The sequence below is a fragment of the Excalfactoria chinensis genome, chromosome 11 (assembly GCF_039878825.1).
Source record: "Excalfactoria chinensis isolate bCotChi1 chromosome 11, bCotChi1.hap2, whole genome shotgun sequence".
Lineage (NCBI taxonomy): Eukaryota > Metazoa > Chordata > Aves > Galliformes > Phasianidae > Excalfactoria > Excalfactoria chinensis.
Window position 1 is genome coordinate 10,850,001 of NC_092835.1, and position 21,406 is coordinate 10,871,406.

Consider the following 21,406-nt stretch of genomic DNA (forward strand, 5'->3'; position numbering starts at 1 on the left):
TAAATATCCTTCAAAACTTCATCCCTGTTACCGCGATCAGGTCAAACAGAAATATGATTATGCTCTCATAGCTGCACTCCCAACGTATGGTAACAAGCAGGCAGATTTTCTGCTGGGACTACATTTTATGACAATTCTGCACACCTACTGCAAGAAATAGCCAGCTTTCAGACATGAGTTCATTTGAGACATTTCTTTCTATATTCTCTTGTGCCAATTAAATAATGAATCCTTTCAACAGCAATTTATAAAATATTAAAAACTTAAGTTTCACTTCTACCTTGAAGTTATCGTAAAAAACAAACTAATTTGCAAAAGAAGAAGGTCATAACTGCCTGAAAAGGAAACACAGCTTGTGTAAGACTTAAGAACTGGGGGAAAAAAGGGCACAATTAAAGCCTTATACTAATAATATTAATAGACTTGCACTCTTTGTTCAACTCAAAACTAATACAAATGCAAATTTCCAGGAGAGAAGACTTATTCCATAAATTAGTTTCAACAGAGGATCTCTAAGACCTTGCACCTATTGGTCCTACATACCCTGAAGGAGCTAAAAGCCTTTGTGGAGAAATAAGATGATTTTCTATTTTAAAATTCTTTTTTAGGCTCATTAAAGCAATGCAAGATGTCTTACACAAAACTATGAAGGAGGCAAGGAGTCCCTACTTTTCTACCGTGGGATCTGCAAAGTCACACTACAAGAAATTTTTCTGAGCAATAATTCGCTTCACAAACTGAGTGAGTTCCTTCCCCAGCACTGACTCTGCTTATGATACCAATACGATCTACAGTATTACAGCATGTCAGAAAAAATCCCCTACCTTCAATTATCTGTCGCCACAATATCCAAGTACAATACAGAGTCCTGCTGTTCCCACTGTACATACAGGAACATGAATTGAAGGAAAACTTCACCACAAAAAACCCTACTTGAAAAACTGTTTTCAAAGTATTCCCTCAATATTCTCATGCTTTGCTTTAACTCTCCTTTTACCATGTGCTAACTTTAGTATTTGATCAATTATTTCTCTGGTCTAGACACTAATCCTAAAAACATAATATGTAGATGCTCCCTGTATAGTTTTCTAGCTAGGGCATGCAATTGCAAGTGTTTCAGAGATTGCATTTATTGTAACTATAGGTCTTTCAGATAAGGATATGTGAAAACACATTAATAGTCACAAAATGATTATAAAATGTACTTAAGTAGACAAAATGAGTTTGTATTAGTACTTGCAAAATAAAATCTACTTAGTGACTCAGACTTCTGCAAACAGGTTCAGATCCCTGCACACACAGCAGAGGGAATTACACATCACACAGTCAAGACAAAACACGACTACCAAACCTGTCAGAGTACTCCCATCCTAATTTTGAACAATTCAGCACTGCACACTTGTCTCCTTGCTGATATTTTGCAATATATCAAACACAATTACTTAAGAAAGAATTACTTATAGTAAATAGTTTAGGAAGATTATGCATCTTGGAAAAGACTATACAAGCATCTACCCTTTCCAGAAAGAAGCAAGCATTAGTCTCTAAACCAAGCAACTGACTATTCACCAGTGATCTCTGTTACTTTTGTTTCCGAGAACCCAAAATTCTCCCCTGAAAAAGGCTCTCCATTGGCACTTCCAGCTGCACTGTCATGGTTTGATGATTTTTGGTTACTGGTATTCCACATCATAACACCATGCAGTGCACTGGGAGCTAAAGTGTTAATGCTCCACTTTGCAAAATCCCTCCGCCCCACTAGTCACGGAACTGGGCCGAACCAGCCCGTAAACCACTGACATGCACACTCCTGGATGAACTTCTACTCCTAAAAGGTACCCGCAGTGCAGAATGGCACCCAAACACACACACACCCTTCTTCAGGAGGCACCGCTCCTCTGCACACGCCTGCCAGATGGAAATAAAGCTTCTATTTTACTTGCACAGTAAACATGATGCTCAGCTGTTAATAAGCACACCTGGTTGCTCAGTCGCTGTTTCTGTACCTAAGGCCCAGCAGCCACCTCCAGATGGACGCCTGGCAGGCCGCTGTGCTACATAGCATCTCGCCCACAGCACAGGGCCTGTACTGCCATACAGGCACCAAAGAACGGCCATGGCACCCTGTGAGGGATGGAGGGAGGGATTATTCTTTCGCATTTAACAGATGAAGAAACAGACAGTTCAAGAGATCTACTCTGGGCCACCCAAGGCACCAGCAGGATGACCGGGATTACTGTGATGCCAACAGCCACCCCCACGGACACAGACCTGATAGTCCTTGTCGGCAAAGGGACCCTTCTCTGGGGTCAGACCTGCAGGGACAGACACGTCAGTCTCCTGCAGAAGGTTCCTGCTCTTAACAGCAAGGGAACCATGGGGCTCTGCCTTTCAAACCTGCCACAGAACAGCCTAAAAGCCTCTAGCACCATTGACTGAATGTTACATCTACAACAAATCACTTTAAAACCTAACTCTTTTCTTTCTATTTTTTAGAATAATGTAATTATTAAGCGAGACACCAGAAAAACAACCACAGAGAAAGAGAGGCTTCGTAGTCTCCTCCTCTTACTACCCAGTGGTTTAAGCTTCTTAGAGCCTTTTAAGACGGATTGAACTAGAGGCTGTTGTCCAACTTTGTCACATCCAATAACCTCAGCAAAGCCTGACATGGCTTTCAGGTGAACCCTAATAGTTCCTATTTACATGTCTTAGTTAAACCGCCTGGAAAGATAGCCCAGCACTATAGACAGGCCAGGATCTTGAGGACTGATTTCCAGGACTATCAAAAGGAAAAGAACTTTCAATCCTCAATCAATATATACGGCTTTCTTCTGCACAGCAGCCTTTGAACCTTTACAGGCAAGAAGATTTCTTCCCATTTAGATCATTCTTTTCCAGCCACCTTATTAGCTGAAAGGCCTGGACTGGCATATCTTAGCTGGGTTTAAGAGGCAGCTCCCTGCTTTCTACATAAACACTGATATAGGAAAAAATAATTGGAGAACACATTTTGTACTGTTGAAATGAAGTTCACTGGAGCCAGATTTTATAAGACATGACAACATACTAACGCCAAACTGACACAAATTCTCATCTATGCATCTTGGCTTTAATGGGTTAATTAGCTTGGCTGGATACAAATTTTAATTATCTGAGTTTGACATTAATGTCCTTGGAGTGTTGTCTGTAAGGATTTGGGGAATCACAGACATTATTTTAGTTACTTCTGGAAACTGCGTGTTACACTGGGATTTAAACAGTAAGGAGAGACAAGAATAGTGAGAACAGGTTGATCTATTTTGAAACATCAGACTTTGTGATACAGGACAAACCGAGACAAAGCTGAAGCCTGGTCTACCTTGCTAGGTTCAGTTAGACTTCGGGTGAGCTCTGTGGATATAAGAAGATATTACAAAAAAATTCTTCTCTGAGAACAGTTGACAGGACATAATTTTAGATTGAGTGGATATCACAGAGTTCTGCACATAATTGAGATTTAGAGGCAGGATCTCTTCACCATCCAACATATTTTCTCAGGAAGAAAGTAGACAACCTTACCAACTGTGATGTTATGCACAGAAGGCTCATAGAAGCCAGGAAGAGGCACCAATGTTGGCAGCAGCAGCCAGCAGGGAGAGCCAGAAACCTAAGGTAGGAACCTACCTAGCCTGCAGTGCTACCACCACCTCACATCCCATGCAGAGTGGAAGACATGGGAAAAAACACAGAACAGCGCTGTATGTGCACAAGCTTTCACCAGCAATTTCTAGCACAACTGATCCCTGAACAAAAAAATACCTATCGTACAGCCTCTTAATGGAGAGCAGTAATATCACTGAGGATAGAGGTAAAGTATCATGCAATCAAATGCACGTATCCACTTCTGCATCCTTTGGAGATGGCAGGTATTTCCTCGCAAAAGTACAGCACTACAGTACAATTACAAGTACTATTAACAAGTTGAGGTATGGCATGCTGTTCTGAGTGCTTTACTTAATTTCTTGCTTTTCAGGGTCCATGCAAATGGATTAATGGTATTTTGACAGATACGTAATATTCTGCAACAAAATATTTTTAAGACAATAATTAGCCAAACTGCAAATTACTTGAAACAAACTAGATCTGCAGTTCTGTATAAAGTACTATTTGCCAAGAGCTTTTCAAAACACCTTTCTACATTATTCTATTTGTTCCTGTTCATTCTTCTAGAGAAGCATTTGTTTTAAGACTCAAAAGAGAATCCCGATTGCTTTTTGTGTATATGGATTTAACCTCTCTTTGTGCAACAACATAGTTTTTTTTCCTTTGTAATGGCAGCTGCACTAGCTCTTTCAAATGCAGAATTCTGCAACACAACCCTTGGTGTAGTATCTTTGCACCCTTTAAAGAGAACCTTGGTTCCCTTCTCTGTGTTCTCTTGATATCTAAACCAAAGTCATTCAAAATTTCTTCTGCAAAAATGTGTATGGATGATTTGACTTTAGGAATACTAAGTAAATGCCACACATTTCTCTTTCAAGTTCACAGTCCTCCTTAACTGGTAGAATTACATGTATTCGGTGAGAGCCACACTAAATGTAGGAGGGTGGCATTCTGAGAAGCTCCTATGCTGCCCACTAAGAATTACCAAGACAATACTTCACCAACAGAACGGACTCTATTCTCCTGATTTTCTTAACTGCTTTCTGGTTAAAATACTGTGACCAGGTCCTCTGAGAAACCAAACACCTCTGGGGATGCGCAGAGCAAATTTAGAGCACTTAGTGCTTCACAGAACCATCTCCTATCTTAGCAAGGGTACTTAAGGAACTCATGAAGGTTACCAAAGATTTAAAAAAAAAAAAAAAAAAAAAGCAATAACCTCAAAAAATAGTTTAAAACAAACAAACAAAAAAGGCCAAACACATTCAAAGGTACTGTGTGAAATAATTCTACAGTACAGAGATAAAACAGGAGAAAACATATATATATATATATATATGTATATATATATTTTAAACAAAGAGAAGCAACAGCTAGATTTCTTTGTAACAATACCTGCATCTTTTGTTCTTCTTCCCAAAAAGCGAGTAGGCAAGTATGTGCTACATCCTTTAAAATAGAAAGCAAATTACTCTGAAACATTAAAACCTCTAAGGGTCTCACATATTCAGGTGGAAAATGGAAGGTCTTCCTATCATATTTTGAGGACAACCTCCTTTTTTCTGGAAATGCTGATAAGGAACAAATTCAGCCTGGTCTCATCTGCCTGGATCATCTTATTTATTAAAAACAATGGTATCTTTTAAACTCTGTATACTCCGCTCTTGGTCAATTTTGATTGACACAAATATTTGTATTAAAGGTTACATACTGCAATTTACAATTGGGTACTATCACAATACTGTATGTTAATGTAATCAGTATTTTCATTTCATGAATTCATTTGCAGCATGACACTGCAAGGGTATTCTTACACGTATTGAAGACACAATAGCTAAGCAGTTCAACAGTTCTCCTTTAATAGGGATTTTTTTGTTTATATCTGACGAATTTTTTTGCACGGTAAAACCACTCCTAGTTTTGTGTGTATGATTTAATTCCCCACCTTTTAAAGTGCTTAGACACTTGGAATACCCAGCGTGCTGAATTAATCCACAAATATTTACGGGAAAAATCTATCTAATTTCTTTCTATAGTAACTACCACAGGGACCATTGTAATGAAAAATTTCCCATCTTAAAGAATTAATGCGATTACTGATATAGGGAAAAAAAGTAATTTATGTCATCACAAACACGTAAAAGATGTAATCCCATATTCACAAAAAGAATCTTTATTCCCTTTTTGAATTCTGAGACAATACAGTCTTGCCTTGAGGAGAACAGAAATATTATGAAGTACCTTAAGCAAGATAATTGTAAGAGAAAAAACTACAATTGCATTATTGTTGTGCTAAACTGTGACATACTTAAAAAGCTAATTTCTTTTATTATAATGGAATTTGGTCTGTGTATCCTTTAATCTACTTCACTGTTTCTTCACATTTTACACACAAACATACGTGTAAAGTGTCTCCCATTACTACCTGGTGTAATAAACTGCAACAAATTTAAAACAATTAAAAAACACACTCGACAATTTCATAAGGAGCACTGGGCTTATTTTAAACAGTTCTAGAACTAAATGAACATGCAGAGGTGTCATCAAAACGTGCAAAAAAAAAGGGAGATTCGCCGCAACTCAAATATTCTTCAGGGAGACGTGATCAATATTTTATGAAAAAGTAACACTTGACATGAGTGACTGTCCCAAATTTTACCAAATACATTTCAACCAATCACGGTGCTGAATAGCTTGTATCTAAACCAAAAGCTAAGCAACAAAAATGCATCCCCAAAATAGGGCTTTCTCCAGCTGTATCAGTTAAAGTGCACTCACTTTCAAAATTCAGTACAGTCACCCTCCAATCTTTCCTTTCAATCAAATAGATTTTAACCAAGAAATTAATCTGCTGTGCCTGAGCATTTCACTATTCCACTGAAGCAAACATTTGTTCCACTCATTCTCCTTTAAAAAGCAAATTAAACAAAACTATGACAAGAAGGATGACCTAATTAGCACTATTTAAAGCTTTTATATATAGTACGCTCTTACTGCTGCCCCTAACTTAGAAAGCTTTTTTCATCCTCAGCCCTATCATTTGATTTATCTGCCTCACTCTTATTGCTTAAACATGCAAACTCACATTGTCAGTTTTTGTATTTACCTAACATATACGCAAGGAGTCCAACGGTAAAGCTGCTTTTCTGCAAACTCTGAATAAACTGTTAGGCCAGGGCTGGCCTCCGCCAGGCCCACTGCTGGTTACTGAGAGCCCTCAGTGGATAGACCATGCAAAATCAGTCCTGGACAGCAAAGAAAAAGCCCAGGGCCAGCAAGAGGCTGGGAAATCAGCTACAGGGATCTCTTACCCCTCCCTGCAGTGCTGCTATTAAAACAGGCTGAACATAGGCTCCCTGCTCTCACCAGTCTCTCACATTTGAGCCACAAGTGGAACGTTCCTATCACACAATGGACTAAAGGCCTTCCATGTAGATAACTTTTTTTTCCTAATTAGAATAAACAAGTAAAATCTCCAGTAATCTCCACTAATTTGTCTTCATCTAGTGTGAAATGGCTTTGTAAAAGAGAAAACTATATCTGTTAAAGTAAAACCTATTTTTTTTCAGAATCATACGCATGAATATGGCTTTTATCATCCCAAAAATGAAAATGGTCTTAAATAAAAAGTTTTTAGTTAACATCAGTGTTTTGGAGCCTCCCACTGGCAGCCATCACACAGCTGTAGTGAACTATCAGCTGAATGCAGGGTTTATATCCAGGCATCAATGATTATTTTGCTTCAAAAGAAATGAGTATTTCTGAGTTCATATTTTAAATGCAATTTAAAAGATCGTAAAGGAAAAGAACCCAGCATTTATTGTGCGTCTCCCAGCAGACTACTTAATGTTCAAACATCTCCTGTGCAAAGGTCAAATGATTTCACTGAATGTAACTGTGACAAAAATATTCTGCGGCGCTGAAAATAAAATATAAGACGTTCAAGGAAAGAGATACAGACCTGAGATCTTGCAAGAGACACAATAAATAATGGAGATTCAGTTCAATAAGAAAGAAAATTGCCAAGTTCTGTCAGGAGAACCAGATTAAGAAAGATAATAGGTAAAATACAAATTACATACTTTCTGTAATCTTCTTCATAGAGAAACATTTTTAAGTAACACAGTAAAATTTGTGGGGTGTTTTTTTTTTTTTTTTTTTTTTTTAAACCTTTCTTACACTGATTTTGTTTGCACAGAATTAGAAAAAGAACGTATGCAGGTAGGGAACCTTTGGTAAATTCTGCTGCAGGCAGCAACTTGGATAGATGAACTTATAAACAAAAATGCAAAGTACTTAAGCTAGTTGTAACATAGAAGCTAAAGCTGCAGAGAACAGTCATTCAGGAATGAGACAGATCATAGGTTAAACTGATGTGAAAAAAATATTTGCTCAAATGCTTATCTGAAACAAGAAGCAAAAGTTAACAGGTATCCATTTCCTTCCTTGACATTTACATCAAGTATTTTAGACTCTCATTCTTTCCTCACACTCCTAACTTCTGTCACACTCACACTCCTAACTTCTGTCACAAGAGTGCTGTGCAGAAGGTTTGCAAGAGATCCCGCTCACCTGAGCCGAGATCCCTGCACCAACAAAAAAGATACAGAAACAAAAAAGGAACTGCCTGTTTGCCTCTACAATCGCAGCAAAGGCAAAGGCAGAAGGCAAAAATGCAGCTGAGCAGAAATCCAGAAAAGAAAAAAAAAAAATAAAAATAGAAGCAAAGCACATAGGAGGGAGAAGTAAGCTGGAAAACAATCAAGATAAACGAAAAATGGGATGAGGAACGAAGAGAGACAAGGACAACAGAATACAGGAGCTAAAGCAAGCAGGAGCAAAGTACAATGCAACACCTGCTTTCCGCAACACAGAACTTCTCACATTAAACAAAAATGACAGTTTTTTTTTGCCTTTTGCTTTTACTTGTAGTAAACAAATAATTCCTGACTGACCTTATAATCCAATCTCACAACCTGCGTTTTGCTAATTTAAGCAAGTCTATCATTAAAAAACAAACAAACAAAAGGAAAAAAGCTCCTGTTAGCTGTTTTAAAAAGATCTCATATTTGATAAAATACCAAAAGATGGAAAAATCAAGCAGCAAACTGATCACATATGAACAAGACTCATTAGGTAGAACACATAAAAAAGTGAGCAGTGTAAATGCTACACATACCATATATTAATGAAAAGACAGAGAATGCTGACTATTAAGTTGTGTTCAAAAATATACCTACATTTTTTCCTGTGCTCGACCAGCTCAACAGCCTGCTTTGCTGAGCATTTTGAAAACCAGTTGTCACCAAGCAGAACAGTAACCTCATTGGTGTTGACAAGTTTTCCTGGCATGAAGGCAAGAGGACCTAAAGGTACCTGTCAAAGGCACAGAAAGCACTGTTGAAAATAACCAATGAAAATAAACCTAGAGAGTCATTCATCAATTAATTTTAAAAAAAAGTAAAATACAACAGTAAGTAAAACTCTCTAACAGTTATTAAATGACAAACCCTTCATAAACATCCGCCTGAGTTCAGTATTGCACTTACAGAACCAGAAAAGCAGTACTAGAAATACTAGAAAACTTGTGAAACTTGTGAAACTGCAGCACACCTGAATATTCACATGTAAAGCTAAGAACCTCAGCCAGCTCAAGTTGCCTACTCCTTAGGATAAAAAAGGCCTCTCTTGGTCAATTTACATCACTTTATTCCACTGCCCTCCTCACTCCCTTGGGTCATACACTTGCTTTCCCACTGTGGTTTGTTGAAGCAGAGCACTCAGCCTGGCCACCTGTTCCCTTGCAAAGCTTTCTTCTCCAGTGGTGGCATCCAGGAAGTGCCTTCCAGAGCTCAAAGTTGTTCTTCAGTAGGGAGGACCTCAGTGCTATGACTCTGCAGGACAGGCTTATCCTACACGTGTACCCTGCCTGACTTGGTTTCCAGGTAGCCTGTCTACCCTCCCCCCAAAATGATGAAAACGAAATTGAAAACATACAAGAATATTTGGCTAGCAGGATAGCAACTATTTATACACATTTAAAATAACAGCTGTGAGTTGACACAATGGCTTTAACTATGAGTAAGCCCTAAGTTTTTTGTTTGTTTGTTTTTTTAATAGCATTTTTCTTACGCTTCAAAACAATACTTGCTTTATGTAGCAATTCGACAGATCGATACAATGGGAAAGGTGTTACAACAGAGGTATTGTGACTGATGCAATAGAAAGGTGCTATAAAGTAAGGGAAGAAGATTGCTCACCTGTACTAGAAGATTCCAGGTTTACAGGGGAAAGCTCCACCAAGGAGGGATCTCCGTAAAGAGATTCTTTCCCAGTGGCATGAGGACTTAAATGAGGTCCAAGAGAGGTGCAGCCAGGCTCCAGCCCTTCAGGTCACACAGCTGAACTGCCTTCACCTGTGCTCCCACGGCTGACCAGGCGCTCAATCAGTGGTTCAGGCTGGGACTCAGCACTTCCCATACACTTTACATCATATGGCTGTGCATTTATGCAAGGTCACAAGACTACACACAACACCTAAAGCAGCACAACCAGAGCTAGAGAGGGAAACCTTTCCTTTTACTACCTAGGAACTGTGATCCATTGCCATCTTACAAACAACTCAACTGTATGCCAAGCCAGACTGCCGTGTAAGAAGGCAATCAGACACCCTATACTGGAATGAGCCATTAAGTTATTTACAGTACAGCTCCCCCAGATACAGAGATCTATCTTGAATTGGACCCGGGAAGAGGAAGCAAAGGAGCAGTCAAACTGATCAAAATTCTGGTGAGTGCAATCCAGTGTGGTAAAGTTTAAACAGGGAGCTGTGCCGATGTTGTGGAAGATTCAAAGCAAAAGAAAAGATCGCTATGTCAATGTGAAGATTGGTGAAACAAAAATTAGCAGCACCTTTTTATGTAAAAATCAATATTCTACGGTTTAGTTCCATGAATCAGAAAATACTACGGCCACTTGCTTCAAAGGAAGTGACTAAGTACCATAATTCACTCATAATTATAGTTTTCCATACAATGGATTTACATATCAAATGTGTCAGGTTTTGTGTTAGCATTTATGTCATCAGTTCTCAGTTGTCAGTAACACTGTAATTTATAATAGATTTCAAAGAAAAGAGAAAGAAACAAAAGCAAAGGTTTAACTATCATTATCATAAATGTACCATTACTGACTACTATATGGCAACCTGAATAACATCTCCCTGCTAATGCAGATACCTGAGTTACTAAAAATTTTACTCAATTATCTTTTGTGGACTGTACAGAGTACATACCATGATATCATAGGACAGCTTATCAGGCAACGTACGGAGTCGCTCCTGAAGAACTTCATAATCACTCTCCACCTTCTTCCTGTTGACAAATTCAAGGTGATTCCATTTCATATCTAACACAGAGTTAATATTTTTCTGCTATTAATTCCATAACCCACAAAAATACAAAGAAAAACTATTTTACTCTTAAGCACAATAATAAAATTGCACTCAATAAATTAATAAGATATTTGTTATTAAAAAAAAAAGACTTGGGATGACAATTATAATAGCTACAGATTACTTTAGAATAATGCATATTAAAGTAGGGATATGATTATTTTAGCTGGTGAATGTATGTCTGAATTTGAACTTCTACAGTGCTATGAATCAGTCCTTGCACTAGGCTTCGGCGTATCTCACCTCATGCCCAAGTTCAACAATTATACCACCATCAATATTTAGAAAAATAACTGAAAATTCAGTTCAGTGTTTTAGAAGAGGCAAATTCTTCAAAGTATCACTTGTTATAAATGATTCGTTACCTTTTCTTGGGCTGACATAAATGGGCAAAATTTTAGCTAATTCTGATTTTCCCATCAACTTTTTGGGCCTGTCTACGATCAACATTCCTGAAAGACCATCTGACTGCCCCAAACTCTGCCGCGTCTTCAAATCCTGACAAACAACATAGGAGAGGAGCATTCCTTCTATTGCTTCTCAGAAGCCACATGTTGCCATACAAAACAGAACTGACTTGATGAACTTGGATCAATTATTCCCATGATAGATACCTGACTCTTCAGAGGCCTGTGCGGCATTTTAATTGCTAGGGGGATTTTCCTTTGCGTGCAAAACAGGCTACTGTACTCCTCTGAAAAACCTTCTCTTCTGATGAAACTCTTAAGGACTTAGATTTTGCTGGAAAAAAGGCTTTTTAATGGACAGCTGCCATCCTGAAAATCATCAGAAATCAGCTCCTACATTTAGTAGCTGGCACATAAATGTCAGGTTTGATGATATTGTTTACTTGTGCTTTAAAATAGTAAATATCCTATATATGGTAGTAAATTCTGCAATAAAAGGCAACGGAAAGCACAGAGCAGCACACTTAACACTGACCCAGGATGCAAATTACAGGTTTTCTGAGGATGATTCAGGAAAGCAATCTATAAATGTGCTGAAAAATGAATGTTGTAGTTGATAACACAACTCTCCAAATATTATCATTGATTTTCTTAGATTCATAAGCAGAGTGAAAGTTTCTTCAACATTCATTATGAAAAATTAGCTGCTACTCCTGTTTTCTCCCATTTTCTCCCATAGATGAACTTTGCTATGATCACACTACTTTCTACCTGGAGTACTTCATATTTTAAGTTGCTGAACTGTTCCTGAACAAAGAATTTAGGATTTCAAACCATTTGGACATTAAAGCTATATTCCACATGAACTAATTCACAAAAGACTCTTGCTACTTCTTGGGTCTGATGGAAGATTCTTCCAACACACCTGGCAAGTTTCTCTGTCCATTGAACTCATTATATTGAAAACATAATTCATTTCCTTCAAGAGAAAGGCCAAATAAACGAATCCCAATAAAACTCAAGAGATGTTTTTTGGGAAGCAGTGTAATGGCAACTTGGTGTCAGCAACAATTACTTAATGACATCTAGAAAACGCAGCCTCTGACTTGCAGAGATCTGCATTTTCAGAGAAGAGGACAATGATGCAGACTGCTCACTAAAAAATAAACGACCCCAAACTGAAGGCCTTGACCTCATTTCCATGAGAGAATACTCCACAGGAAAAGGACTGTATGGATAAAAACTGCTTCCACTTAGGGCAGGATTAAGCACTCCCATCGTTTCACGGCTCAAAGTCACTTGACATTTCTTCATTAATCTGAAAGAAGATACTGCCTTTAAGGTCTGACTGCTGCCCGCCACCGAATAATCTGATTAGGGTACAGCAGAAATCACTCGCTTAAGATACAGCAGGGCTGGAATGCCTCGATTCATCACATCTACGCTGGTGACCTCTGGATGCAAACTCTGCTGTGGCCATCCACCTCTCCCTACAGCAAGGCTGGGGAAAGAACATTTGGGAAGGAGCAGGATGTATCTCTGCATTTGGTGGAACAGCTTCTGGTCTGTCAGGCCTCTACTGTGGGATCGCCAAAAGAGGCCACGTTCCAAAATGGGCTTGCCACCGACACAGTCATTCAATTTCATGCACTGACACAGAGAGCTACTGTCAAGGAAGGAAGCAGAGCTCCCTGTTCAACTTGAGTACATGGCCACATTTTGTGTGCAGCCCATGGTCACCACACACATGGAGAGAATGGGTGCAGGGCTTCAGCTACGTTCATGTTTCTAGCAAGGGAAATACCACGTCTAAATCAGACGTATCCTTGGATTCGTGGCTTTAAAAATACATTTCAAGAGGTGTACTAAAAAATGAAAAAGAAAATAATTTAATGGAAATATGTTCAAGTTGGGCATTTTAAAACCCTATTGTTATTCACCCAATTCTATTTAACATTCTTCTGTGTCACTGACTACTTAAAAGGTCTTATACGAACAAATTATTCAGTTGAAACAAGAGCACTCAACTCTTGCACAATCAGGATCTAAATAAGGGTACTAAATTTTAAATAGTTTTTTTTTTAGAGTAAAAGCTGTATGACTGCTCTATAAACTGCTTTTCTACATGGAAGACATCAATAAGTTAGGCTTTCCTTCTGATGTTCTGTGCCTAAATCCCCCCAGACTCACAGGATCACGACGGAGTTAGCTCAAAACCCAATACACGAACAAACCTTCTTCCCACTGCCAACCTTTCCACACCATTCTACAAACCTCAGCTGTGGACATGGCAGGAAATAACAGTTACAACTTCCCAAACTTGTAAAAAATCAGTTCCAATTTTAAGGCTCTCTATTAGTTTATTTCTGAAAAAGAATGCCTCTTTGTGAAAGAATGTAGATGCAGATTTTCACACTGTACCAAATTGGTCTGGACACTGCAGAAAGTCCCCCAAAAGTACGGGTATTATGTAAATGCTGACTAACTTAACTACGGCAGCACCAGTAGGCACTTCAATAATATTTCCCTTATTGAAAATTAATGCAGTCTCTGAATTTTAAACATAAATGAAACATATTAGTTTTAGATTATTTTTGCAAGCCGATAGTCAGAATTTAATATGATGATGTGTATAGATTGCCTTGATTTTTTTCCTCTTATCCAGGGCTTGCAGCCTATGTGCATTTAAACTAAAAACATTTGATACACACTAAATATAAATTATTTGCTTGGAGATCTTTCAGGCATGAAGAAAAAGCCTCTTAAAATAAATTTAAAATATTATATGCTTGATGGTGTATAACCAAAGGTTTAATCTCGCCACTAAAGGGGCAGTTGCTGTGATTCTGCAATAACCCTGCAGACTATAATCAAGGCAGCTCCTGTTGTTCTCTCAGTAAAATCATGGTAAACACAGCATGGATATATTGTAATTTGATATCTGTAAGATCAACTGTTATATCTCACAGTAACTCATAATATAAGATTTCATTCACCATTAAATGTACATTTTCCTCAGATGCCATAGAAAACTACTATTTACTAAGCATGTTTTCTATTAACCACAGATTGCCAACAGAAAAAAAAAGGGCCCAGAGATTTTTTTCTTTAAAAACAAAACAAATCATTTCTCTCTAAGCATTATAACATGGTTTACTGGGGGGGGGGGGGGGAGGAGAGGAAATGGAAACATTACTTCCACATTGTTTGTGGGTTTTTTTCCCCCAAGTGTGCTAGAACATTTTCCCTACTTGCTTATAGTTACAGAAGAAACAAGAAAAATAATTGAGTCTACCTTGGGAATACCCTTCCACCAAGCAGGGGTGGAAATTCAATTCAGCATTCATCCCACAAGGTTACTCAGGGAAAAAATGGTGAATGAAATGGGTATTTAAGAGAATAACCACTAAGATTCAGTGTATTTAAAGCAATAGCATCAGTGGAAAACATAAACATCTTAAAGACAAGCACACTGCAATAATTCTGAGCTACCTCCAGTCTTCAAAACATGCTTGCAGGATTTGGCTATCATTAGAACAAACAGTACAATAACATTACTAGAACACAGCTAGATTACTGATCAGTATTTTAGGCATGTAAACAAACATTTTTCACTTACCAGTGCTGGATTTTCTCTTGGCAGGTAGTGACCACCTGGCATTAAAACAGATAACTACTCATGAAAAAACAAGGCTAAGCACACAGCTGCAATGTCAATGCATCAGAAACTACAACAGTCGCTTTACAGATTTGATGGTGTTTCTATTTACATTTTTATTTGTCAGCGCAAAGGCTTCTGAATGGTAGTTCTTAAGCAGCACACTTTATCAAATACTAATGCAGACTGATAACCAGAGAAAAAAATTACGGCCTTTCAATTCATATTTTGGTACAAAAACCTGCTCCATAACTATTAAGTGACACATGATAGAAGGTAGGTAGCATTTTGTACAATCTGCACATCTATTTTCAGCGTTACATGTTTGCAGAATAAGAAAACAATATATTTTGTAACAAGATACCAATGTAACCTTCACTCTCATTTGTGAAAAAAACAAAAGCAAATGGAACCCCACAGCACCAAAAACCTTTTTTTCCTCTATCAGTGCATCAACAAATGTTTCTACTAGCAGTTTTAATCTGAAAAAGCACAAATTTAGTGAGTGTTTAACTATGAGGACATCTGACTGATACAGGCCGCTGTCTTCCTTTCTTTCATTTCAAGATGTCAAAGAAAGGAAGTTTTCAAGTGAATATTTCACTTGTTTATGTTACAGGCCTTCCCAAGAGATCATTTACAAAATAAAGCACATTGTAAAAATGAAATTACTTTTAAACCACATTTTTAGATACATTAAACATCCAAGATGCTGAAACCTGTGACCTTCTCTTCCACAATTATGGGGAAATTTTGTCTTTCAAAACATATCCTGATCTCTGAATAACAGTTACCAAAAACGTAACACAAACAATTTCATTCAATTATATGAAATGCAATGATGCCAGAGGCAATTAAAGATGTCTAGACATCTTCTCCATTTTTAAATGTTTTTTATTTTATTTTATTTTTAACAAATTTTATTTTCCTTATAACCAAAATAATGCTAACATTTGAAAGCAATTAATGGGAAAATTTGCAGAGAAAACAATAACATACATTCAACTACCACTGAAATCACTGGAGCAGATAATTCTTTTTTTTTTTTTTCCCAAACAACAGAATGAAAGACTATGTGGTTTTTTTAGTTAGCATATGTGCAGCTACTGCAGAACACATCTCAGATCCTGCACTCTTTACTATAGGAAAAAGAAATGGGACTGCTTTGTGAATTAATAGTTTTTAAACCAAGTGAAGTACTTAAGTGAGGAGAACCAGCTGCCCATTTGTGGTTACGCTGCCTCATAATCAGTGAGGAAATTCAGCCAGGTTAAGCAGGGTCCTCCTGCTTAAGTCAAGTTTGAATTCATCATTTGCTTTAAACTCTCACATCAAACTCCAAGCAAGCATTTTCTTTAATGCATGTTAGATTTTTTTTTAAGGTTAAGAATAAAAATACAGACTTCTACAGGATATAAATTCAAAAATCAAATTCATTCTACAATTCATCTCCAGAACAAAGTCCCCATAAAAGGCATAAACCATAGAATGCAATGCTTCCAAACAATGCTGAGACACAATGGAGAGCAAGAGCACCAAGTCAAGGAGTAGGAATACTCTATCAGCACATTCCATTCTTTCAGGTTTGGTGGCGACTGTAAATTAAAGCACACAATTAAGCATACAAAATGTTTATGAAATCCTTAAGAAAGTTGCAGTTTAATTGCCCCATTAAAAATGAAGATGGAAAAGACAGGAAGCTTTCCATTCCCAATCCATGACTTTCCATGCATGAAGCAAGCTAAAAGCATAAAAAGAAAAGCCCTGCAAACCATAAGAGCAGTATGTTCATTAACCTCTACATGATAATCCTTTCATAGCTGCATATTAACTAGTTACATATTCATAATCATTTACATTATTTAGAAGACCTTCTATGAAAATTTCCAGGCTATATCCATTAGCTACAATGTTAAAGGTTACAGAAGATAGTCTACTTAATGTTTCCTGGAAGCTTTCTTAATTGGTAAATATGTAAATTGGGCACATATGCTTTCTATGTTTTTTAAGAATAGTCCATCAGTAGAACAGTATCGGGGCACACACTGCTTCCATCACCCTTTATCCCCTTAAAAAAAAAAAAAAAGGAAAGGAAAATCAATAACACCGATCAATTTTAATTTAATTCTTCTTCTTTGATATAATCTCTCTTGAAGGGATACTAAAGGGTGGAACCAACGACAAACCTTTTCATTTCAGAGGCCAGAATAAAACGAAGCCTTTTACAGAAGTGCTAAAATATACCACCTTAAAAATGTTTGAGGCTGCACTTCTGGTACTGAACTCTATTAAAACAAAATGGGAGAAAATAAATATTGAAAAACAGAAGGAGATCAATTATGCATATGTCCTTTATTAGGTCAGTGGCACTGTTTGGATAACAATGGGTTTTATCGTAGCAAAGAAACAAATAGATAAATACGTGAACAAATCTGTGATTCTTTGCCTTTAATCAAACACGGGAAAATCATTAGTCTATCTTCCCCACATCGTTTATATCTGAAGTTACAATTAAAGAATGAGAACTCCTCCTGGGGTAAACAGATCCAATCACCTGTTTGTTGGTTCAATTCAGTTTCATCCATGAGGCCACGGTGCCACCAGCTCCGCTTTGCTACTGAGGCCCCACACTGGAAGCAGTACCAATAATCCTGAATTCTCCCGCACAAGGTTATCAGCTGCTTATCTGCACGCTGAAATATCTATTGAACTACTCTTGCAGCACATCTGACACTACCTAACCACAGCTCGGGTTATTAAAACAGGGCCGACCGGTGTAAAACACATTCCACAGTCCTAAAGAAAACAAAGAAGCAGACAGCCCCTTCCCTCCAGCAGCAGTCAGCTACAGCCAGGTGTGCAGGTAGGCAGCAGGCAGGATGCTGCAGTGTAGCGCTGTCACCTCCACGTGCCTGCAGGGCTCTGCCCTGTTCCCCATTACTGCGTGTGTATCTGCCACCTTCCTCAGCAGGTCCTCACCCTCCCGTAGAAGGGGACCAGCTTCTTCCACCGTCTTCTTTCCTACCTGTTGCTTCCATGTGTGCTCCTGCAACTCAGAGCTGAACAGAACCCTCTGTGGTGCCTCTGATCAGCCAGGCAGGACTATCTTATTTTATTGAGCTCTCTAAAGTGTAGTGCACACACATGAATACCACTCTGTACTGAGCAGCTGGGCGCTGCCTACAAAGGCAGTGGGTTTAGCACACCAATGGGAATTCCTATCTCTCTCAGCATTAAAGCAAGCTGCCACGTTTTTAATTCACGTCTCACATGTGAAAAGCGCTTCACCCAAGTCACACAGTTACGTTCAAGCCTCAAGAACTGTTATTTCCAGGCTGAATGTCAGTTTCAGCAGAAGATGAAAAAAAAAGGGGGGGGGGGGGGGGCTCCATCAGGCTAGGAAGGATTCCTAAATGAATGAGCAGCTATTTCCACACTTTGGGCATGGGCATGGAAACACAGCACAAAGTTTCCATTTAACCAGCCTCTGAGTTCAGCATCTAAAGGCCCAGCATGTGCTGCTTCCACGTGCTCACTTGTATGCGTTGTTTCAACGCTGCGGCTCTCAACTGGGTTGGTCCTCTGAAATTAGAAGCTAGGGACATAGATCTAATCCCAGCTCTGATTTTATTTCTTCTATATGGCCTTGAGCAAATCACCACCTCTCAGTCTACATTTCTTCATCTGCAAAACGGGGATAATAGTATTAACCTACCCACCTCGGAGTGTTTAATGATGATTAATTAATGTGAGAAAAGCACTCTAAAGATGTAAGAGCACTATATAAGTGATAAAGCATTATTTACCACTTGAAAAGTAATCTGAATAAAATCAGATATGCAAGTAATTTGTTTACATGTAGCAATAATATAATTTGTGACTATTTAATCTTGAATTAGTCTCACTTTAAACATCCCTTTCAATCACATTTCCAGTTACTTAGGGAAAATGACAGTATGGAATACTTTTTGTGGAAGCAGAGCAAGTAATGAGGCGGTAATTAAAGTAAGGGTCTAATAAAGTCTAAAACCAACAGTTTGCCTTCGGGAGACCATCCTTGCTGTGTGAAGATCTCAGTCTCGGCCTTGGTTTTGTTGCTCAGGACTTTCCACAAACTACAGTGAAAGCATCCGCTGCTCTTCTGCAACACAGATCCGTGTTTACAAGGCTAACAATAAATCCAAGGTCATTTCCACTACTGATCTAATTCAGATGACTCCAGCTCTCCGGAGTTTAACTGCTTAACCCTGTCCATGCACATATTTGGTACATACATGTCAGGTAGCTCCGCCTATGAATGCTGGCAGTATCAAGACCCATTCAGCCACATATTCATTTGCATGAGATTTCTCCGTCACGCTTCAAAACCAGGAAACAAAATTCAGTTTGTTGACGAAATAGCCAGTTCACCACATGACTCCGTACTACAGAAGAGCTCGAATGGGTGGTCAAACATTCCATCATCTCTCAGTAACAAGGGTGTAACAACTCACATGCAAAATAAACACTTCAAATGAATGTTCATTTTTTCCCCCAGGAAACCACCCAGTACTTGCCTAAAACACAGCAGCCACTGATGGGGAAAGACAAAATTAACTTTTGCACAATTGTTTTTCCTAGAGCCCCATTTTCAATCTAAAAATGAAATAAAACTATTAAAAGTTCCTCAGTCTGTCGGCACACTGAATGATCTGAAAGGAAAGGAAGAAGGCATTTCTGAGCTCTCCTATTCGTTTATTAAATTCCATTACTGAAAAACACTACATTTCAACAAATTATTAGCATAAAATCCCCTTCGGGTGGAAATTTATGCCTTTTCAAGAAATGTATTTGGGAAGAAGGAAAGGAGATCAAGGAATCTGAATCCTGGCAAATTTCCTTATAAAGAAGAAAAAAAATCTTCCTATTTAAAATTGTGATCACAATTGTTACGTAGCCCTACAAGAAAACAAGTGCAGATCTAACATTTCTGTATCAATTTTGGCCCTCACGCTTTCGCAGAAAGACCAGTACTAACTGTCATTTGTCAATATGGAATTACTAGCTTCTGACTAAAATGATTTTTGTTAACTTAAGAATTATACTCGAAGCACCAAGGAACTAAAAAGCAGACAGGAAAATGTCTCAGCCAGCTGTGAAATTCTGTCCTCTCTAGATGGCTTTACGTTACAATCCTAACTGAGGCTGTAGGTTACACGGAGAAATGGCTTCAGTTACCTGCAGTAACCCTACCCAGGCTCTGAAGCACCAGGCTGTGTCACAGTACGTGGGGCAGTGCCCTTTCTCCTTGTGCCCAACCACAAGCATCCTGAACTGGTTTGGCTGTTTCAGATCCTCTGGTTCTCAAAAGGAACTTTTCTGCTAAATGAGTTAAATCATCTCTATCATCTCGTTCTATGATTCTATTATTCTATCTCTGCACCAGTGGAACTGATGGAAGCAAGAACGAAGCAGCAAGAGCCTGTCATTCCCTGGTAGCAAAGCAGAGGTTACATCACGTAACCTCATCTTGAGACAGAGCTAAGGATCTCAGAACTTAGTATTGTAGCTTAATTCAGGTGAACATACCCATGGCTGTCCTGCATCCACACCAAGGCAACAGCAGACATCAGCACAAAACTCCCACAGTCCAAGTAACCAAACATCTCAGGCAGGTTTTGCAAGCTGTGATACAGCCTACGGTGCAGTAACTGCTGCTGGCAATACCCAAGCTGACTGCCTTCAAAGTGACAGCATGCTGGCAGCCGCCTCACAGACATACCTTTAGGCTGTGGTTCAGCGCTGAGCCGCAGCCTTGAGTAAACTACAGCCATCAGTCCCCTGTCTACAGGTTTTGGTGCATCACTGGGCATTTTTCGTACCAATTATGCATCTTTACAGTGTAGTAACTAAAATCTAGAGTTGTTTTGTTTTTTTTTAATCTAGTAATTTCCTTATACCACAACAAAATAGCTATTAATCCAGTAGATGTGAAGACACAACCAATCCAAAAGAATTCTAGAAACTCAGGCTGCCATGAGTGATGGGCTTTCCTGGCTGGCCCCATAACCACCTTCCCTTGTCCACCCTTGATGGCGTGTCACAAGAGGGAACAGCAGAAAACTGCAGTGTTCTGATGCATGGCAAATCCCCAGGTGCTAACAGTGCTGCTGTCAGCATGGGCAAAGCACAGCCAGCTTGACGCTGCCTTACCTGAAACAAGAGCCCAGACCTACAGCTGGTGCTGAGGCAGAAAACAACCCT

At 38.6% G+C, this 21,406-nt stretch overlaps 1 protein-coding gene across 2 annotated transcripts in view; it reads right to left on the reverse strand.

The window, feature by feature from the left end:
* Positions 1–21,406, reverse strand: part of URI1 (URI1 prefoldin like chaperone) — a 39,457-nt gene that overhangs the window by 13,688 nt on the left and 4,363 nt on the right. The window contains exons 2-4 of one of the 2 annotated variants that reach the window (XM_072346348.1): positions 15,125–15,159; positions 10,940–11,018; positions 8,886–9,021 (exon numbers count right to left, since the gene is read on the reverse strand). In XM_072346348.1, coding sequence (XP_072202449.1) covers positions 8,886–9,021; positions 10,940–11,018; positions 15,125–15,159 — 250 coding nt within the window. Of the gene's footprint in view, positions 1–8,885; positions 9,022–9,905; positions 10,024–10,939; positions 11,019–15,124; positions 15,160–21,406 lie in introns of those variants that run through there. The other variant, XM_072346349.1, reaches the window with a different exon arrangement.